The 16,869-nt window shown below is 43.1% G+C and overlaps 2 protein-coding genes across 3 annotated transcripts; one reads left to right on the top strand and one right to left on the bottom strand.

The window, feature by feature from the left end:
- Positions 1 to 1,154: 1,154 nt before the first annotated feature.
- Positions 1,155 to 5,484, top strand: htr6 (5-hydroxytryptamine (serotonin) receptor 6). Its single transcript, XM_071927355.1, has 3 exons — positions 1,155 to 2,081; positions 3,518 to 3,652; positions 5,128 to 5,484. The coding sequence occupies exons 1-3, from the start codon at positions 1,155 to 1,157 to the stop codon at positions 5,482 to 5,484; spliced, it is 1,419 nt and encodes a 472-aa protein (XP_071783456.1).
- Positions 4,993 to 14,800, bottom strand: tmco4 (transmembrane and coiled-coil domains 4). Of its 2 annotated transcripts, none has more exons than XM_071927352.2 (14): positions 14,718 to 14,800; positions 13,886 to 14,036; positions 13,401 to 13,575; positions 13,232 to 13,259; positions 12,992 to 13,121; positions 11,700 to 11,797; positions 11,114 to 11,257; positions 10,803 to 10,922; positions 10,021 to 10,185; positions 9,628 to 9,764; positions 9,228 to 9,312; positions 8,675 to 8,792; positions 8,223 to 8,340; positions 4,993 to 7,142 (listed from the first exon to the last, which is right to left on the bottom strand). In XM_071927352.2, the coding sequence occupies exons 1-14, from the start codon at positions 14,758 to 14,760 to the stop codon at positions 6,468 to 6,470; spliced, it is 2,187 nt and encodes a 728-aa protein (XP_071783453.1). In that variant the 5' UTR covers positions 14,761 to 14,800; the 3' UTR covers positions 4,993 to 6,467. The 2 variants fall into 2 exon arrangements, with proteins under 2 accessions (XP_071783453.1, XP_078144462.1); XM_078288336.1 differs by having other exon boundaries at positions 4,993 to 7,169.
- Between the last annotated feature and the right edge of the window lie 2,069 nt (positions 14,801 to 16,869).

Genomic DNA, 16,869 nt, shown 5'->3' on the forward strand with positions numbered 1-16,869 from the left:
TTGCACACATAGCATCAAAGCTAAATGCAAATAAAATGTACAACTTCAGATAAAACCCTTCATCATATAGGTCTCACTTCTAAGAAGAAGTTAGTTCAAATATTTATAATGCAATACAAAGACACCATGGTGGTTATACACTAATAATTAAAAATACCACGATCAAACATGGAAAAAAAGCCCACCCACACCAGTTCCTATGATGTAGAATTAGCATTTCTTGGCTGTGATTGTGCATGGTTATGCATTAACAGCTCAATGCTTTGACACGATCCTTCTCAAAAGCTGTGCGCTCTGGCTGGGAGGCGCGCTGGAGTGGCCGACACAGGGATTAACAAGAGCGAGGGATATAAAGACAGCGTTACAACCATAGTACCTGTACAGCACTTATGAACAGAGCCTGGCTTACAAATGAGAGCCGCACAATAGTAATTGTTCGTTTCTGCTCCCCAACACTCAAGACATCTGCCCTATTTCCCAGAATAAAAGGACTTGTGAAAGACTGTACACCTCCAACGCGGCAAAGGACCCGCTGAAGTTGTATAATGCCACTTCTGTGAGGTGAGCTATAATTCTGAGAACTGGTCCTTGTTCTCTGCATCTTCAATAGTTTCTCTTTCACTGGCACTGCTCTTATACGCCTGGTCGAAGGCTACCTCTCTGTTTTCCCTCCCCCAGTGACTGTCATCATCGTGACACGCCGCTTTGAAACCCACTGTCAGCCACCGAATGGCTCACTCTGGCTCTTAGCTGTGGATGAGACAGGGACGTGCTTGGCAGGATGGAGAGATGGAGCAAACGGTGTTGGTAATTTTGTTCGCTATACTGGTGGCAGCGGAGGCGACTGCGGGGCACCGGGAGGTATTCACGCCACGGGGAGATGGCTCTAATGACCTATGGAGAACAGTCCTGTTAACCTTGACAGGGAGAGGGGTAGATGCCTTCTCAACACAAGACCTCAGTGGCTTTGCTTTATTTCACATTCTCCCTGAAGTGAGAGCTTTGGCTGCATTGACTGGAAGCAGAACTGGCATTCTTTGCTGTGGTCCGTAACATTTGGTGGTGAGTTTCACAGCCTCAGAGAAGAAGCAGAGGGCTGACTGGCTGACTGAAGAGGGACATCAGGAACTGGCTTATTGTTGCCAACCAGCACCATGGGCGACTCTCCGTTGCCTGGCTTGGATGGAGCAAGGGCAGGTCTAGATGGTGTCAACCCATTAGGGAGCTCTAACAGCAGTTCTCCCACCACCAGTGCCTGGGACATCACTGGCAGCGGGCCGTGGTTGTTGGCATTCATGCTGACCGTTATCATCCTCATGACGGCCTGTGGCAACATGCTGCTCATCGCTTTGGTGTTTGCCCATCGCTCCCTGCGTTGCACCTCAAACTGCTTCTTGGTGTCACTGTTCCTGTCAGACCTGATGGTGGCTCTGGTGGTCATGCCCCCGGCCATGCTCAATGTGCTGTGCGGGGCCTGGGTGCTGTGGCCCGGCTTCTGCCCCGTTTGGCTTTGCTTTGACGTCATGTGCTGCAGCGCCTCCATCCTCAACCTCTGCGTGATCAGCCTGGATCGTTACCTGCTCATCATCTCACCGCTGCGCTACAAGCAGAGGATGACCCCGCCCAGGGCTTTGCTCCTGGTGGGGGCTGCTTGGGGGCTGGCAGCGCTGGCCTCCTTCCTTCCCATTGAGATGAAATGGCACAGCTTAGGCCATGGGGTCAGTGGTGCCAACGTCAGCTCCTATTCGGATGCGCTGCACCCAGCATCCTACTTTCAGCTGTCGCCCTCTGGAGGCCTTTCCTTCCAGTGCCGCCTGCGGGTCACGTTGCCCTTCGCCCTGGTGGCGTCTGTCCTCACCTTCTTTCTGCCCTCCAGCGCCATCTGCTTCACCTACTGTCGGATCCTTCTGGCAGCCCGGCGGCAGGCGAGGAGGGTGGCGGCGCTCAGCCACCCGCCGTACCCGCATCCCTCTCTTGGGGAACCTTCCCGCCCTCCTTCACCTGGGGCTGCGGTGGGGCAGGCTCAACAGGACGGAGACGACTACAGCCACCAGGAGCCTCCTGTATCACGCAACATACCGGTAAGGAAGAGAGAGCAAATAGTAAACGAGAAACGTTGATCATTCAGGCCTTCCCAACCATGTCTTAACTATAAAGCTACACTGAAATGCTTGATAAACATTACCGGTGACATTAATGTTGAAATAGTAGATTGCCCTTTTAAGAGGAGCAGACCATAATGAGAGTTGGAGATGAAAAAATAAGTGATGTCAATAGGTATGTGATTGGGAACAGGTAGCACAAAGACAATAACTGAAACACAGCTGTCTTTTTATTATAAGAGTTCACAGCCTTTTTTGTCTTTTTCCTTGCAATTTTTGAGGTTTCATATAAAACTTCATAATTACACCCCATGCCATTGCCTTAAAATGGCAATTATACCTTTAAAATCTCATCTTGGATTATGGTTACATCATTTTAATCAATTCATCATGTCAATTCTCCTCGGATATAATGTCATGAAGAAAATGCAATGGGTCAACAAGGAGAACTGAAGCGTGGCCGTTAATTGAGAAGGGGATTCAAAGGGTTGAAATAAGAATTGAAGGATGAGAAAAGCCACTTAAAGAGGAGGTAACCCCTATGAAAATCTGTAGGGTGGTAGAAATCTATTTATACTTGAAGTGTTTGTGTATTTGTCTGAGGTTAACCTTGTCACATTGCCACTTGAACATTATATGTCCCTTCTATTAAAATGTAGGACCTTAGGGACTGGCATGTTTAATTATGATACAAAACTGACCTTCACTCGCTCAGGAAAAAAGAGAGAGGTTACTGATATTTTCAATGAAAATGACTAGCAATGAGATTGAATTAGATTTAAATCAAAATGAAAGCCTTTCAAATGAGTCCCTTTAGTAAAACAAAAAAAAGTCAATAAGTGGGTGATGGCTGACAGCCTGTTAATTCAAATTTGTTTGTTGATATGGCAATAAAGGCTGAAGCTAACAGCAACTCATAACAAGGATACAACATTGGGACGGCTTCCTCAGTGCAATATCTCATGTCATTCAACATGAACCCCTGCAGAGCAAGAATTAAAAGTAAGGGAAGGAAGGAATGCTATATAAAGGTTTCCCACAAAGTAAATACTGCTTGAAAAATATGTGTGCTCACGTTCACTGGCTGTGTTTGCAAGGATGGGTAACAAAGTATTCTTACACTTTTCATCAAATGAAAGCTGAAGCTTTATTATTAGGCTGTAAAAGGATCCAGTCATACTGTAGAAGCCATCTTTTTGATTTTAGTCGTTTTAATTAAAATGGTCAAGGAGGCCATGCCAATGGTCCTGGATTAGCTTCCCCATGGTGAAAAATATTGAAAAATACTGGTCTAGGTGAAGGAACTACAAGTGATCTTAAATTATTCAATGTATGAGCAATCTACAGTATATTGTATCTATCTATAACTGTGGGATTAACTCTTTCTATTGGGCGGTGTCCTCTACTGTCCACAGTTGTCAGTGAACAGTGAGCGTCGTCTGGCTCACAGACAGGGTCGGAGGGCATTGAAGGCCAGTCTGACACTGGGAGTCCTGCTAGGGCTCTTCTTCAGTGCCTGGCTACCCTTTTTCATCACCAACATGGCTCAGGTCAGTACAGGCAGCAGACACCGACTCTACCGCAAGTACAACATGGAGCTTTAGTGGAGTAGAATTATACTTGTAGTTCAGGATGAAGAGTTCCCAGTAATTAATGGACCATGTCCCACTGGAAAAATCTGGACACGGTCCAGATTTTCAGATAATCTGTTTTATTGGTTCTCAGTGAAAATGAAACATGAGGTGATTTATGCTGTTAACTGTATTTGTGCAAAATAAGTGTTTGCATTGTTTTTCCTGTATTCTAAGAATGTTGTTTGATAATTGCAACACAGTGTTCCTTTCTTCACCATAAACATTTGCAATCATTCCCTTCATCACTTTTTGAGGTTGTTGTTTGCCTCATTTGGAATAGCTTTCCTATTTCATATATCTCAGTGATTCAGAGGTACAGTAGTTTTGCCAATTTTCACACTTAATGTATCTGTGCTGCAGCGCTGTTATGTGGCTGGGCACTAAAACGGTGTGAAATAAATGGGAAAAAAAAGAGACTTGGATACCGGTCTATTTTAGCATTGACCAGCCCTGGCGTCACTGCCTTGCCAAGCTATCCAACGAGGAAATAGACTGGCATTTCAGATGTGTGTGGATGACTCATTCCAAGACTCGGTTGGAAAACAACACATACAATTACCATTTATAACTGAGGTCAGGTATTTAGAGTTTCTTTTTGTGTTGTTGATTTTGATTCGATTAGACAGAAGACAGACTCATTACGCAAATGGTGAAAAGCATTTAAGACCACAAAGAAAAAAACTCCATGAGTAAATGAATGTCAGAAAATAGCTTAATCTAAATTGGTAATTACACTTGTCCTGCTTTTCAAGCTTTCAATGATCCAGTCATTTTGATTTCCCATCTGTGCCCCAGCGCTTCTCCCCTGCACAACATAGAGCACATAGAGACTTGACTGTGTCTTCGCTCTCCTTCCTTTTCACACTCAATGTGGTGTGTGAATGCACCCCTCCCTTCTTTCCTATTCCCACCGCCTCCCTGTCTCATCTTGATAGTATTGGAAGCTCTCCTCTAACAGCTGTCTCCTCCTTCACTGTCCCTCTCTACTCAACCTACTAGTTATGTTCCAGATCAATGATTTAAACATTCAGTCCCAAATATATATAGAGGTTCTATTCCGGGAAAATTAGATGATCTACCAGTGAAAAAAAGTGATGCACAGCTTGCTGTGATCAGTGAGAGAAATTCTGTCATGTTTCTATATTGCTATTTACACTTGAATTTGATGGACAAAATCATGAGTTTCTCATTAGCTGGAGTCAATGTTAAATGACTTTGCATTTAAACCCCTGAGTTAATTATTATTTTTTTTAACAAATTACCAAACACTGTCCTTTTTGTAATCCCACTGTGATGATTCCACAACTCCACTTGAATGCAAGATGAATTGTACAGTAAATTTTCCTTTTGATACATTAATGCCGGCCATGCCCTTTGCTATCTTCTACCAGGCGGTGTGCGAGTGCGTCCCCCCTGCACTCTTCGACGCCATCACCTGGCTGGGCTACTGCAACAGCACTATGAACCCCATCATCTACCCCCTGTTCATGAGAGACTTCAAGCGAGCTCTGGGGAAGCTCTTGCCCTGCTGTTCTTCTCGCTCGCCCAGAAGACCCTCGCCGGCGCTCTCCCTCTCCCTCCGCAACTCAGGAGAGCCGAACATAGCCAGCGATCCTCCCTCTCCGCTGGTCTCTGATCCCACCCATCCCCCTGCCACCGCCACGGATGCCGTCAACCTGTTGGATGCCGAGCATGCCAGGATTGAGCTGCCTTTGCTTCTGCCCAATCAGGTGGACACGCTGGACTGAGCATTGCATGCAACAGTGAGGGGGGAAAAAAATTAAACTGAGCTGTTGTTCCATACGTCAGGATTCGAGCTGGAAGTTTGATTAAAGAGAACTGCTGAGAGAGATAAGAATTCATGATTTACTCACTATGGTGTAAGAGGTTTAAGCGAGATAAAACAATCTGTTATGAAGAGATAGAGTCAAAGAGTGTAGAAAACATAGTTCACTTGCATCCCTTTGTGTCCCCAATTAAATTAAACTGATTGCTTACTGCGAGGGACTTAAAAATGGTCAAAAAAATGTCTGTGGAAAGAGACAAATTTAGAGGCAATTTTAGAAATCTCCACTCTTGTTCTACATAGAATTTTGCATGTTTCTACCATGTTATTAAATCCAGCTGGAAAACCCATATGGGTGCATCCCAAAAACGCAGTGGTAAAAGTTAAGACTCGCTGTGGGTGCCAATATACAGTGTAAATAAGGACTCCCCATCCACCTGAGCACGATGTCACATCATCTCATTAAGGTGACACAGATATGGCATCCTACATGTCAGAGCAAGTATATGCCATAGGAATTGGCTTTCCCTTTGGTATGGATAGAATAGAGAAAACAAGGGACTTAGAGACCTAAGCCTCACACACGAACGAGTTGATTGCCACTGGCCTGATGGAAATCAAATTACTGCGATAATATATCCATGGCAACCAAGCCAACAGATGGAAGTAAGAGGATGAAAGGAATGGAGATGAAACCTGCTTTGTTGCATCCTCTGAAATCTGCAAAACATGAGTAATATTTACAATTTTTTGAACTCACAACCTAGTTTACAGGGTAATGGACAATACTGTAATAAATTATGCAACACTATTCTCTTCACAGTTTGTAAAAATTCTAATTAATTTATAAAAATCTAAATCATGTTAAGAGTAAATTGATAGAATATTCCAAAAACATGGCGTTGAACAGATGAGTTTAACATGAGTTCATTTAGGCACTTTTCTTCACTCAAAGTTGCCATTTGTGTCCACTGATGCCTTAGCTGTGTCTGGCATGTCACTGTGTTGATACTGGAGTGGATGTCTTCTCCCATGATCCTCTGATGCTGAAAGTTCAAGTTTAGAGGAGGAGAGTTTACAAGGAGGCAGCTGATCCTGTAACACATGCTCTTTACAAGTTTGGTCGCCTTTGTTGATGTGTGTGTGCTCAGTGGTCCAATGTGTATCGTCCCAGCTCCAGGACACGTGTTCATTTTCTGGGTCGGCCTCCTCTGCACCACCACATTGAGTATTAAAAGCAGTAAATGTGTCATTATTAGTGGCATTCTCCTCAGAGCTATGTGGCAAATTATACCCAACTCCTTTTTCAGCTGCGCCGTCTGCATCATTCAGGGAGTCCAGCAGATCTGAAATATCAGGGATATCCCAACCGTCGCCCAGCTCCTCTGTCTCTACCACCTCTCGTGTGCAAGTCTCATCTTTCCCAGTTGAGCTACATTCAAGGTTTTGCCTCTGGGTCACTTGCTCTTTAGGGGTTTGATCAGGGATGTCCTCTGTCCCCTTGGTTATTGTTACAGGTTGAAGAGGAGCAATGGAGGCTCCTGGGACTTCTCTGGTGGGCACTCCTACTGCTACCAAGATGGTGTCCATCTGACGCATGTAGTCCAAGTGACCTTTCACCTGGGAAGCAGAAACACTTGAAATTTCCTGGACAAACAGAAGGGTACATATTTCGGTGTAAATTACAATGTTCAAATTCTTTTTACGGGATTTCTACTTTGTATGATTCTATTATTTTAATCAGATTTTTTTGCTACAGGTTTCCCTGTTCCTCATGTTACAAGTGTATATGGTGCTTCAGACATGTCAAACATTTTCTTACTGTTCTTTTTTTTTACTTCAGTGCCACATTAAATCTCTGATGCTTTACCTGGGTCAACTGAATGGCCATCAAGCAGCTACCATGATATTTAGTTTCATGTGGAATCACATGGTTTTATGGGGGGCAGAAAGGCTAAGCATTGCTGTAAACTTAAATGGAACCAGCAGTGGCCTTATTATAAATATACATAATTTTTTCTTTGACCTTTTATTGTTATTCAAATAATGGAATTGTCTCTTTTGGTGCACTAATAAAATTCAACATTTGACAATATTACATCAGAAAATATCTCTTTGGTGTAATATTTTAATCAGTTATTATCAACACTGAATTTTATATTAATTACTAAAATACTTTCACCATAAACAGCTCCAGCTGGCTAAGTTTGTATGCTTCACACTGTAGACAGACATCACAAAATTCAATTAACTATCAAGAATAACACAATGAGGCGACAGCTTATTTCTATTGTGGTCCTTAGCTCAATTCCAAAATCTAGTGAGAAACCACAGCTGACTGACATCCATTAAATCCAATAAACATCGACTCACAAGCAATAAATTAGGTTGAAAAATTCCTCATACGTTTTGATCTAAACCTTTATGAGCAATTTGGACACCAAGGGCAGGAAGCAAGACACGGAAGGTTTTACAGAACTGGGTGTTGTCAGTGGTGTTGTATAGGGATGTGTGAATTCTCTCTGTTCACACCAATTAGTTATTGACCCCTAGTAATTATTCTGCAGACTCCAATCTCCTAACAAACAAATGTGTTATTTTGTACAAGAATTGTGTCAATTTGAGGCAACTACAACCTGTGGTATTTTTTTTGGAAAGTGGAGACCTAGAGTTTTAAAAATTAGCCTAGAGCTGACTCACCACAGATGATAGATCCACATTGATTATGCGCCGATCGTTGACATTGATTGGCTGTAGCCCAGCAACAGATAGCTGTGCAGCTGAGCTTCGGTACAAGAACCCCAGGAGCCAGTCTCCTCTGATAGGTGGACAGTTCAGAAAATCATTACATTCATGTATCACTTAAAACACACATAGGAAATCCTGCACTCAAGACGTGGCCAAACACTTTCCATTTCAACTCAGACTTAAAGTGAAAACATTTTTTTTTGAGTTGTTAAGTGATTGACCCAATTAGAAAACAAATAAAATAAAACAAATAAATAAGAAAAATGTTAAGATATTTGCACCCATTCTCCATTCTTCTTGTAAATGTAGTGTGACTGTCAAGGTTGAACATTTAGTGTATCATACAATAAAACAATTGGTGATATTTCACTGCATGCTACAAGGATAGATCTCTCCTAGATTACCTGCAATATCCGTTCACTATCTTGCCAGCCACTACTTTTGTCATTCTCTCCCAGGCTTTCTCAGAGCCATCCACAGGGGCCCCCAGGAGGACCACATCCTCCACTACCCCTTCACTGCCTGAGGAACGAAAGATGGGGGGGAAAAAAATCAGATCCAACTAGTTTGCCAGAATTGCATAGAAACATTTGGACATGGCCGTTTATGGCCATCATCATAACAAGTCTACTCTACCTCACCTAGGACTTAGTAGAGAACATGATGGTTAGTTCAAAAGCTTTAGCTCATAAAACAGTCACGACTTGGTACTATTGAACAAATCATAACCATTCAAAAGCATTTACTCATCCACTGCAACCCAGGAATCTCAAATCTGATATCGAAAGCATTTTGAAAATCAAATTGAGTCGGCTATATTGGTGGACTTAAAGACGTGCGCAATGAAAACGCATGCATGAATGTGTTCCTTTTCCAATGTATATTACCAGTAAGGTTTTTCCATGGAAATGACAAAAAGTATTCCTTTCTAATAATGTATTTGTGCAATAGTCATACCTTGGTCGTTGGCAAGCTCCTGTAGACAGTAGTAGATAACTCTGGCCCCTAGACTGAAGCCTATGAGACTGACAGGGCGCTTCCCCTTTAAATACACAAAGATAGAGAGAGTCAAAGAGATGCACCACTTTGGAGAACAACCTACATTTCATCCTCCTACTATTTGCTCCACATAGACAAACTATTCATCTCTAAGCTGCTGGCAATATTTTAGGTCAATGTGCAAAAACATACTGCATTTCCTAATGTGCTGTTTCATGTTTCTAGGAAGGCAATCCAAGCTGAGTCAACACAGATCAGAAATATAGATGCCAAATCTTTTCCTGCGCACACAAACTACTACAGTGGTACACTACAGTAGACTCTGTTCTTGCATAGGTTAGATGAAATACGGTGATACCTGCTGTCTGCTTCTCAAAACTTGTGCCAGGTGTTTCCCCACCTCTGCTGAGCGGCTAAGACAAACAGACCAGGGGTTATCGATGACACTGGCTGCTGCCAGCAGAGATGCGGGCCACGTCAGAGCTGCCAAGATGCCTGGACGGCGACAAGGTGTACAACACAGCGATTCAGTAACAACAAACACCCAGCACAGCCAGGGGTCAATACAACTCAAAGACAATGACTAGATGAGATAGCTGGGATTGGTTGACAGAGATAACTCTTTACAGTCAATCACCAGAATGACTTTTGATCCCAGAGGAGGTTTTGCCGGTCAGGTGAGGTCGCTCTTGAGGCCTTCTTTCCTAATATAGATCCAATAAATAGACTGGCTGCCTCACCATCCTCCTACCTGAGAGGACGGTGTACTTCAGAGCCTCCTGTGCCACTATGCTGACCAGCCCGTCCAACAGAGAGGCCATGGCTGAGCCCAGATCCCTGAGGAAGCGTGACTCCCACACCAGGCAGTACTGCTCCCCGCACTCCCCCAGGCTGCACCATGGGGCCTGGAACGAACCTGGAAGGCAGCAGTGGTGTTGGGGGTGAGGTAGTACCAGGCAGTTGAGGAACAGACTAAGTACCACTTGTACCTGAAGTGTTTTGTATCCATTGTATTTGAAGGGGACACTGCTTGAAACTGACAATGTTTTGTTGGGGGAAGAGCATTGCTATTACACCGATTTATGTAAAAGCAAGTAAGTGGTTTGTTTGCAGAATCTAAACAGGACTCTCTCCTGGTATAGTTTGAAAACAGTGTCCAGAAATTTGCATTTTTGCATGTTTTAATTGATTTGCATTTAATGTACAACTCAATATGTTCAAAAACAATCAGACAATATGCCAACACTTATAAAGACACCCCTCTTCCCACAAACAAACTCACAATAAAGGAAGAAATAACAAAAGATGGGAAGGAAACTGAAGTAATGTGAAGGTCTTTTACATTTTTAATGGCTACAGTGCATGAGCCTAAGGTTCAGGTGTTATCACTTCATGATTTTTGCATGCAAAGGTGTTAATCCTTTGCATGCAAAATATTATGCTTACGCAAAAAAATGTAAATGTACTAGAACATTAACACAGACCATAATTGTAATCCAGTGGTTCTAGTGAGAGAGCATGAGGCTGGCCTACTGTATTTGCCGCTGCAGAGCCAGCCGGTCACTGCTATGGTCAGGTGAAGATGTTTCCCAGAACTCAGTGGCAGGAATTCAAATTCCTCTATTGCTCCAACACACTTGTTCATCTTATAGCCTGGAGAGAGAAAGTAAGAAAATGAGAGAGGAGTAGAGAAGACCAATAACCAAGGAGAAGAAGAGAAATGCTACAGACATGGGTAGGTAAAATAGCGAAAGCAAGACAAAAAATGTGTACTTATCAAATTTTGGCAAAATTTTGAAGGTGACAACTTCACCACAAAATCTTCTGTCATCCAGTGTTCCTACCAGTCAATCCAGCCCCTGCTGCTCCAAACAGGGAGGCCATGATGGCAATGCCAGTGGCTGAGCCCAGAGCTGCAGCCCCTCCTGCCCCCAGCACAGCGCTGGCCCCTGCTGCCACCAAAGGTGCTGCCAGCCCACCTGTCACACCTGGCAAAGACACACACAGAAACTAATTTGAAACAGCGCACATATTTAAAAGGGACAGTGTTATGGACAAAGGTTAAGCCTACGGTAGGAAAAATACAGCTCCTGAATGTGTGTGGTAGAGAGAATTGGTGCAACCTCAGTTTGCATGAGTGTAAGCCCAAGGTACAAATTAAATTCAATGAGCATCAATTTAAGGAACACAATGGAAGTAAGACATGCAATCTTTATGTGTCATCCTGATAGCCGTAACATTGTATGCTAACACTGTACATTATATTTTACTAGACTAGTCTTTCTAGTCAAAAGATTAAATGTTCAGATGAAAGAAAATACTTTGTCATTGTATCATTGCAGGCCATTGCTTACACATAAGATAGGTGTTACAGACGTCCAAGTAAATTATTCAAAAGCAAGTCAGTGTCCAAGGCAATAACAGACTAACCAATCACAGTTCCCCCGCCCACAGTGGCTAGGCCAATCAGGAGGTAGCGTCTTAATTTCCGTCCTCTCTCCTTCTTCAGCCGCCGAGATGACTCCTCTCTAATAGATGCAGAGCCAGACAGACAATCTGTGAGTTGCAATAGTCTTATATTTATTTGTTCTAAAAATAAAGCTTCAAATGCCTCTTCAGCTAGTGCACTGAGGGTGGTTTCTTGGACAAAAAGAGCTGCTTGATTATACCATAGTACCATCTTTCTGCTGTCATCGTTTTGGATACGAGAGTGAGACTCACTGCAATGCTCAATAAGTCTAAGTGTTTCTGTTGTTAAATCAACCTTACAAGGTTGAGCAAAGGAGTACTAGCAAATATTAAGAGGGCAGAACATAAAATGAAGACCTTTTCCATCACATGTTGGAAGAGGCTGCTGGAAACTAAAGGCTTGATGAGAATCTAGTATTAAGTATCATGTAGGACCTGATAGCCTTAAAGCTGCACTAGGCAAGATTTTTATGTAAAAATTCACCCCTCTCAGCAGCCGACATCACAAGGTGGGGCTGCAACAGAGATAAGTGTCTCATCCCCTCGAACAGAGATGCTGTAGATCAGCCCTATTTGTCAAAATGTTAGGTATGGACATTGGGGGAAAATCTTCTTGGTGCACAGGGAGTGACGAATCAAAACTTAAGAGCAAAATGCAAAAGGGTCTCCTGCAGGCGCTCTGTCCAGAGAAAGCTGGATTCACCAATGATGGCTGAACCTCTTCACCATCTCCACCCCCACCAGCCACTAAGAAGACACGAAAGTCCAAAGAGTACGCAGTTTACTGACAGAACGTCAATGAAGTGAATGTTAATGGGTAATGGAGTCCTTCAAACTTCAAGCAAAATTTCAAGCAGTTATCTCTTACTGCCACTTGGGGCTGCCAAAGTGCAAAGTTGCCTTGTGCAGCTTTAAATGAAAAGCATGCTGACAAAAGATGTCATTTTGTGCAATGACAAAACCAACAATATGCAGAAACATTTTAACCACAAACAAACAGACTTACAGTTGGAGCCAGTCCTGAATGAAGGCAGTGACATAAAGAGACACACGTTATGCACCAATCAATGCAAAAACTTCACTCTCTCACATGCATAAATACTAATTGTCATTTCGTACCTATTCCATGTCCTTTTTACGCCCATCACTACACCCATTCCCAAACTCAGACACTCCAGATTCCTTCACTCCCTCACGGTCACAGACACATCCATACATTCATCCATCCATCCTACCATCCATCCATAGCTTACTCGCTCTCCTCTCCTCCTTCCCTCAGCCTCTCTCCCAGCGTCTCCTCAAACTCCTCCAGCTGCTGAAGAGAGACTCGTAGCAGACAGCTGACATGACGGATGAGAACCCTTGCTCTGGCATCATACTGGCCTGAGCAGGAAGAACAAGACAGTTTTATGGTAATAGGTTTATACAGTTTAACACCAAACTCAGAAGTAGAATTCTTAAATTCTACTAAATTCTTAAAAAAGGATTTTTACCGTCTTTGACAGCAAAAGACACCAGGTCCTGTAAAACAATGCGAGAGCCAGGTACAATGAGTATGTTTGGAACAATCCAGACTCAAAATTAGTAACCAGTAATCCATTACAAAGCAAAAAGGCTCCTCTAAACCTGATAATGCCAAACTACAAAATCAGCAAGAACTACTTGTATGATGGGGGTGGCCCCTGCTGCTAGCAGTGGTTCAGCCTTGAGGATGGAGAGGAAGGTGTCTGAGCCCTCAAAGCCCAGGCCTGACAGGAAAGCCCCCATGACTGGCATCACCGACTCATCCAGGTCCAGCCAGCAGACCAAGCCCTCCAGGTACTGCTCCCTGAACGCCCTGGAAAAACACACTTAATTTACTCAACCCAAATGACAGTTTAGTAAAAGCATTATTATTAAGCCATGTGTACAGGTGTCAGTTTGGGAAAGCAAGGTGTGGCACCTGATCCCTAATGCAAAGCGCAAACTACACAACCGTGACAAACTTAAGATCTCTAAGATTTTGTGCTGACAAAATTAAGTATGTTTGAAAAACACCAGATGTTTGAGCAAGCACTGTTCGAAATGGGGACTACACAGATGTTACAAGGAAGAACATCCATTACTAGTCTAGTCAGTACCAAATGCTCTGATGAGACACTTGTTACCTGTTTTCAGGCCCAGTAAACAGCTGGCCCAAGGAAACTCCACACAGCCCCGCATAAGCAAAGCGGCCTGGTTCAGTCAGCTGTCTGCCAATCATTTCCTCTGGGTTTTGGTCACATGGGGCAGCTTGTGTTGTTCCTTCCCCCCCGGGGTCTAAGGTGATAAATGCAGATTGATTATTAACTTACTAGCAGTCTGATTCAGACACATAATACAAGAAACTAGATATGTGACACATAAGGTTCAAAGACACAGGGAGCAGTGTGAAAAGTAAAGAAAAGTGGAAAGTTGAAAGGTTTATTGAGATAAAGTGCTGCTTGGTAGAGAATCTACCCTCCGAATTTGCCAAAAGACCCAAACTATTCGAATGAAGTCAAGTCATCTTCTACCAGTTATGTTAACGTTAACGTTTGCCGATGAGCAAGGCATCAAACTGCCAGATTTTTAAATATATTTTGGTGTGACGTCTTCTCCTTGCACGAGAGAATGTGGGGCTAAATGGATTCGAACATTGTCCACTTCCTTGTCTTTTAATGGACTGAGATAACTTTACCTTCAAGAGGCTGCTACACGTTACCGAAACAGACCGACGTGATTTTTAACTTCCTCTTACTTGAGCGAAGTCCCAAATAGAGGAATTCTGACTAACGTAACGTTACAGCATATCCCAAGTGCCCTGACGTTAGCTGCGTATGACAGCTGGCTGTTGTTAGCCGTGCTATGCTAGCTAGCCAGTTAGCGAACAGTTCAAATGTAATGTAACATTTACGTTGCCGGTTTATTTACTTACTATACAGCTGTACTGGAGAAAATAACGCAAAATTCATGATGTACCTGGGGTAAACTTGGTGTCCGCACTTCTCTGTTTTTTCTCCATTGCTACTGTCACAACTCTGTAGTCTGAACTTTTGCTGCCTTCAAGTGTTGCTCGTAAGCTCCCGCCTCTGAAAACGAAACATGTAAACGCTGTCGCATATTCATGTGCATTTGATGGGAAATAATAACAATAACGACAACATAACAAAATGTATTGTTATTGGTGGGTGTTGTTTGATTTTTAGAACAACTGGCACAGAACCGCTTTGTGCTGCAGCGGCAAAATGAAGAGGGAAAATGTACATCAGGCGTACATTTAATGTTCTAATTAATTTAAAAGTCAAACGTTGTTGTATGCATCATTGTCACCATCAGTCGACAGCATGGCTTCTAAAATTCAACTTTCCCAGTCGTGATTACCACTTTGTTGGCTCCTTCATGTGCGCTGAGGTTATAATCCAAATATTTTTACGGCACCTGAAGGCATCACTTGTTTGCAACTTTTGCGTGACGTGAGGTCCACGTACGCTCCTTGGGGATGTTTGCATGGATGTATTAAACTAGGATGTTTGGGACAGGGCAGGAGCAGGAGTGTGTTCAAGATTGAAACGTTTGGGAAAACGTGTTTGTTGGGAGAAACTCCTGATAGGGGTGCATATCTTTTTAGATCATGGATGGGCAACCAAGTGCCGTGGAGGGGCGAGAGTCTGCAGGTTTTTATTCCAGCCAAAGACTACAGCGGCTGATTTCACTGATTAGTACAACTTAAACCAGAGAAGATGAACCAATCAGTGAAATCACAGGTCACAAAAGATCTAAATTCAGAGCTAGTACCATCATTGGCCAGTAGGTGTGAGTGTAACATCCATTATTTAGCATACGCTTCATATCCTTGTGGAACACTGATGTCTTCCCATCCCTCTGCAAAGACCTGGATACACTAGTTTTTATTATAGTTCATACATAGTTATTCACTTCAATGAGCTGAATGAGTACTCTTTTTTACTGCATGTTATTTTGAGACTTGGGTATTTCCCCTGTACGCTATGAAATAAATGCACTTATTCATGCTTTGATATGCTTTGTTTCTATTCACAGAACTTCACTTAGTTTAGCATTGTTACAAGGCCTGTCTGTCTGTCTGCCACCCCCAACATGCTTTCTCTCCTCCCTCCTCGGCTGTTCAGATATATAGTCTGAGGGCGATTGCCTGCCAACAACTCCAAAAAACAGCTTCACCCACGGACACCATGCAAGGAAACACATTGAAATCATTTGACCTGATGTTGCCGATGGCTGCGAATGCAACAGAAAACTCCATTGTTCAGTGATGTGCATTGGAGGAATGGATTATAACGGTGTGGGGTCACAAGCATAGAGAGAAAAAACCTACAATAGAGCAGTTCCTATGAATAATATGAGGAATGGGTAGCATTTGATGGGACACTGAGATGATCCTATTTTTGTGCAAGGGAGATATATCTCCCTCGCTCCCCCTTAGAAATGAAGTATTAGAATGAGGTCATAGCATGAGGTTAGCTTGTCTCCACATCCACATAAGGGGAAATCCACCCTGAAACACATAAAAATAACAGCTATATGTGATGTATCTTGCATTTCTGGGTCTAAATTACAACACTTCCTCACAAAATAACTCCTGAAATACACTGAACATCATAAATTGATTATATATAACAGTGTAAGAGTATCTGAGGGTGGATTTTCCCTTTAAGTGCATTTTTTCATGGTCTGATTCAATGCATAGTGATGAATCCTCTTCTCCTACATACACCAGCTTTTTCAATAGTTCACCCTTAATTCCTATTGATCTGTGACTTTTGCTTGGGTATTTTCAGTCTGTCCCTCTCCCACCCTCTTTCCCGTCTGCTCCATCAGCTCCCGCTTCACTACTTGGCACCAGTCGTGTTCCCCCTTCTCATCTTCCAGTCTGCATTCTGTACTATTGCGGAGAGAGAGAGAGCAAGGCAAACACAGGAAAAGCATGTGGGGGCGGATGAAACTTCCACTAGGCCTTCATGTGGAGGGACTGTTAGTACAACCTGGACACTTTGTCAACATAATATCCTGGCCTTGTCAGGGAGGAATCTCTTACGTGTGTGCTGTATTTGTCTGTCTCAGCGAGGCATCCTGTTTATACAACCTCCTGTTC

This window comes from Centroberyx gerrardi, chromosome 14 (assembly GCF_048128805.1).
Source record: "Centroberyx gerrardi isolate f3 chromosome 14, fCenGer3.hap1.cur.20231027, whole genome shotgun sequence".
NCBI lineage: Eukaryota > Metazoa > Chordata > Actinopteri > Beryciformes > Berycidae > Centroberyx > Centroberyx gerrardi.

Coding starts and splice junctions, on each gene's coding strand:
- htr6 (XM_071927355.1), top strand. CDS start 1,155: ATGGGCGACTCTCCGTTGCCTGGCTTGGATGGAGCAAGGGCAGGTCTA. Junction 2,082..3,517: donor CTGTATCACGCAACATACCG/GTAAGGAAGAGA, acceptor TACTGTCCACAG/TTGTCAGTGAACAGTGAGCG. Junction 3,653..5,127: donor TCATCACCAACATGGCTCAG/GTCAGTACAGGC, acceptor ATCTTCTACCAG/GCGGTGTGCGAGTGCGTCCC.
- tmco4 (XM_078288336.1), bottom strand. CDS start 14,760: ATGGAGAAAAAACAGAGAAGTGCGGACACCAAGTTTACCCCAG. Junction 11,798..12,991: donor GAAGGAGGAGAGGAGAGCGA/GTAAGCTATGGA, acceptor TGCATCTATTAG/AGAGGAGTCATCTCGGCGGC. Junction 8,793..9,227: donor GGAGCTTGCCAACGACCAAG/GTATGACTATTG, acceptor TTCGTTCCTCAG/GCAGTGAAGGGGTAGTGGAG.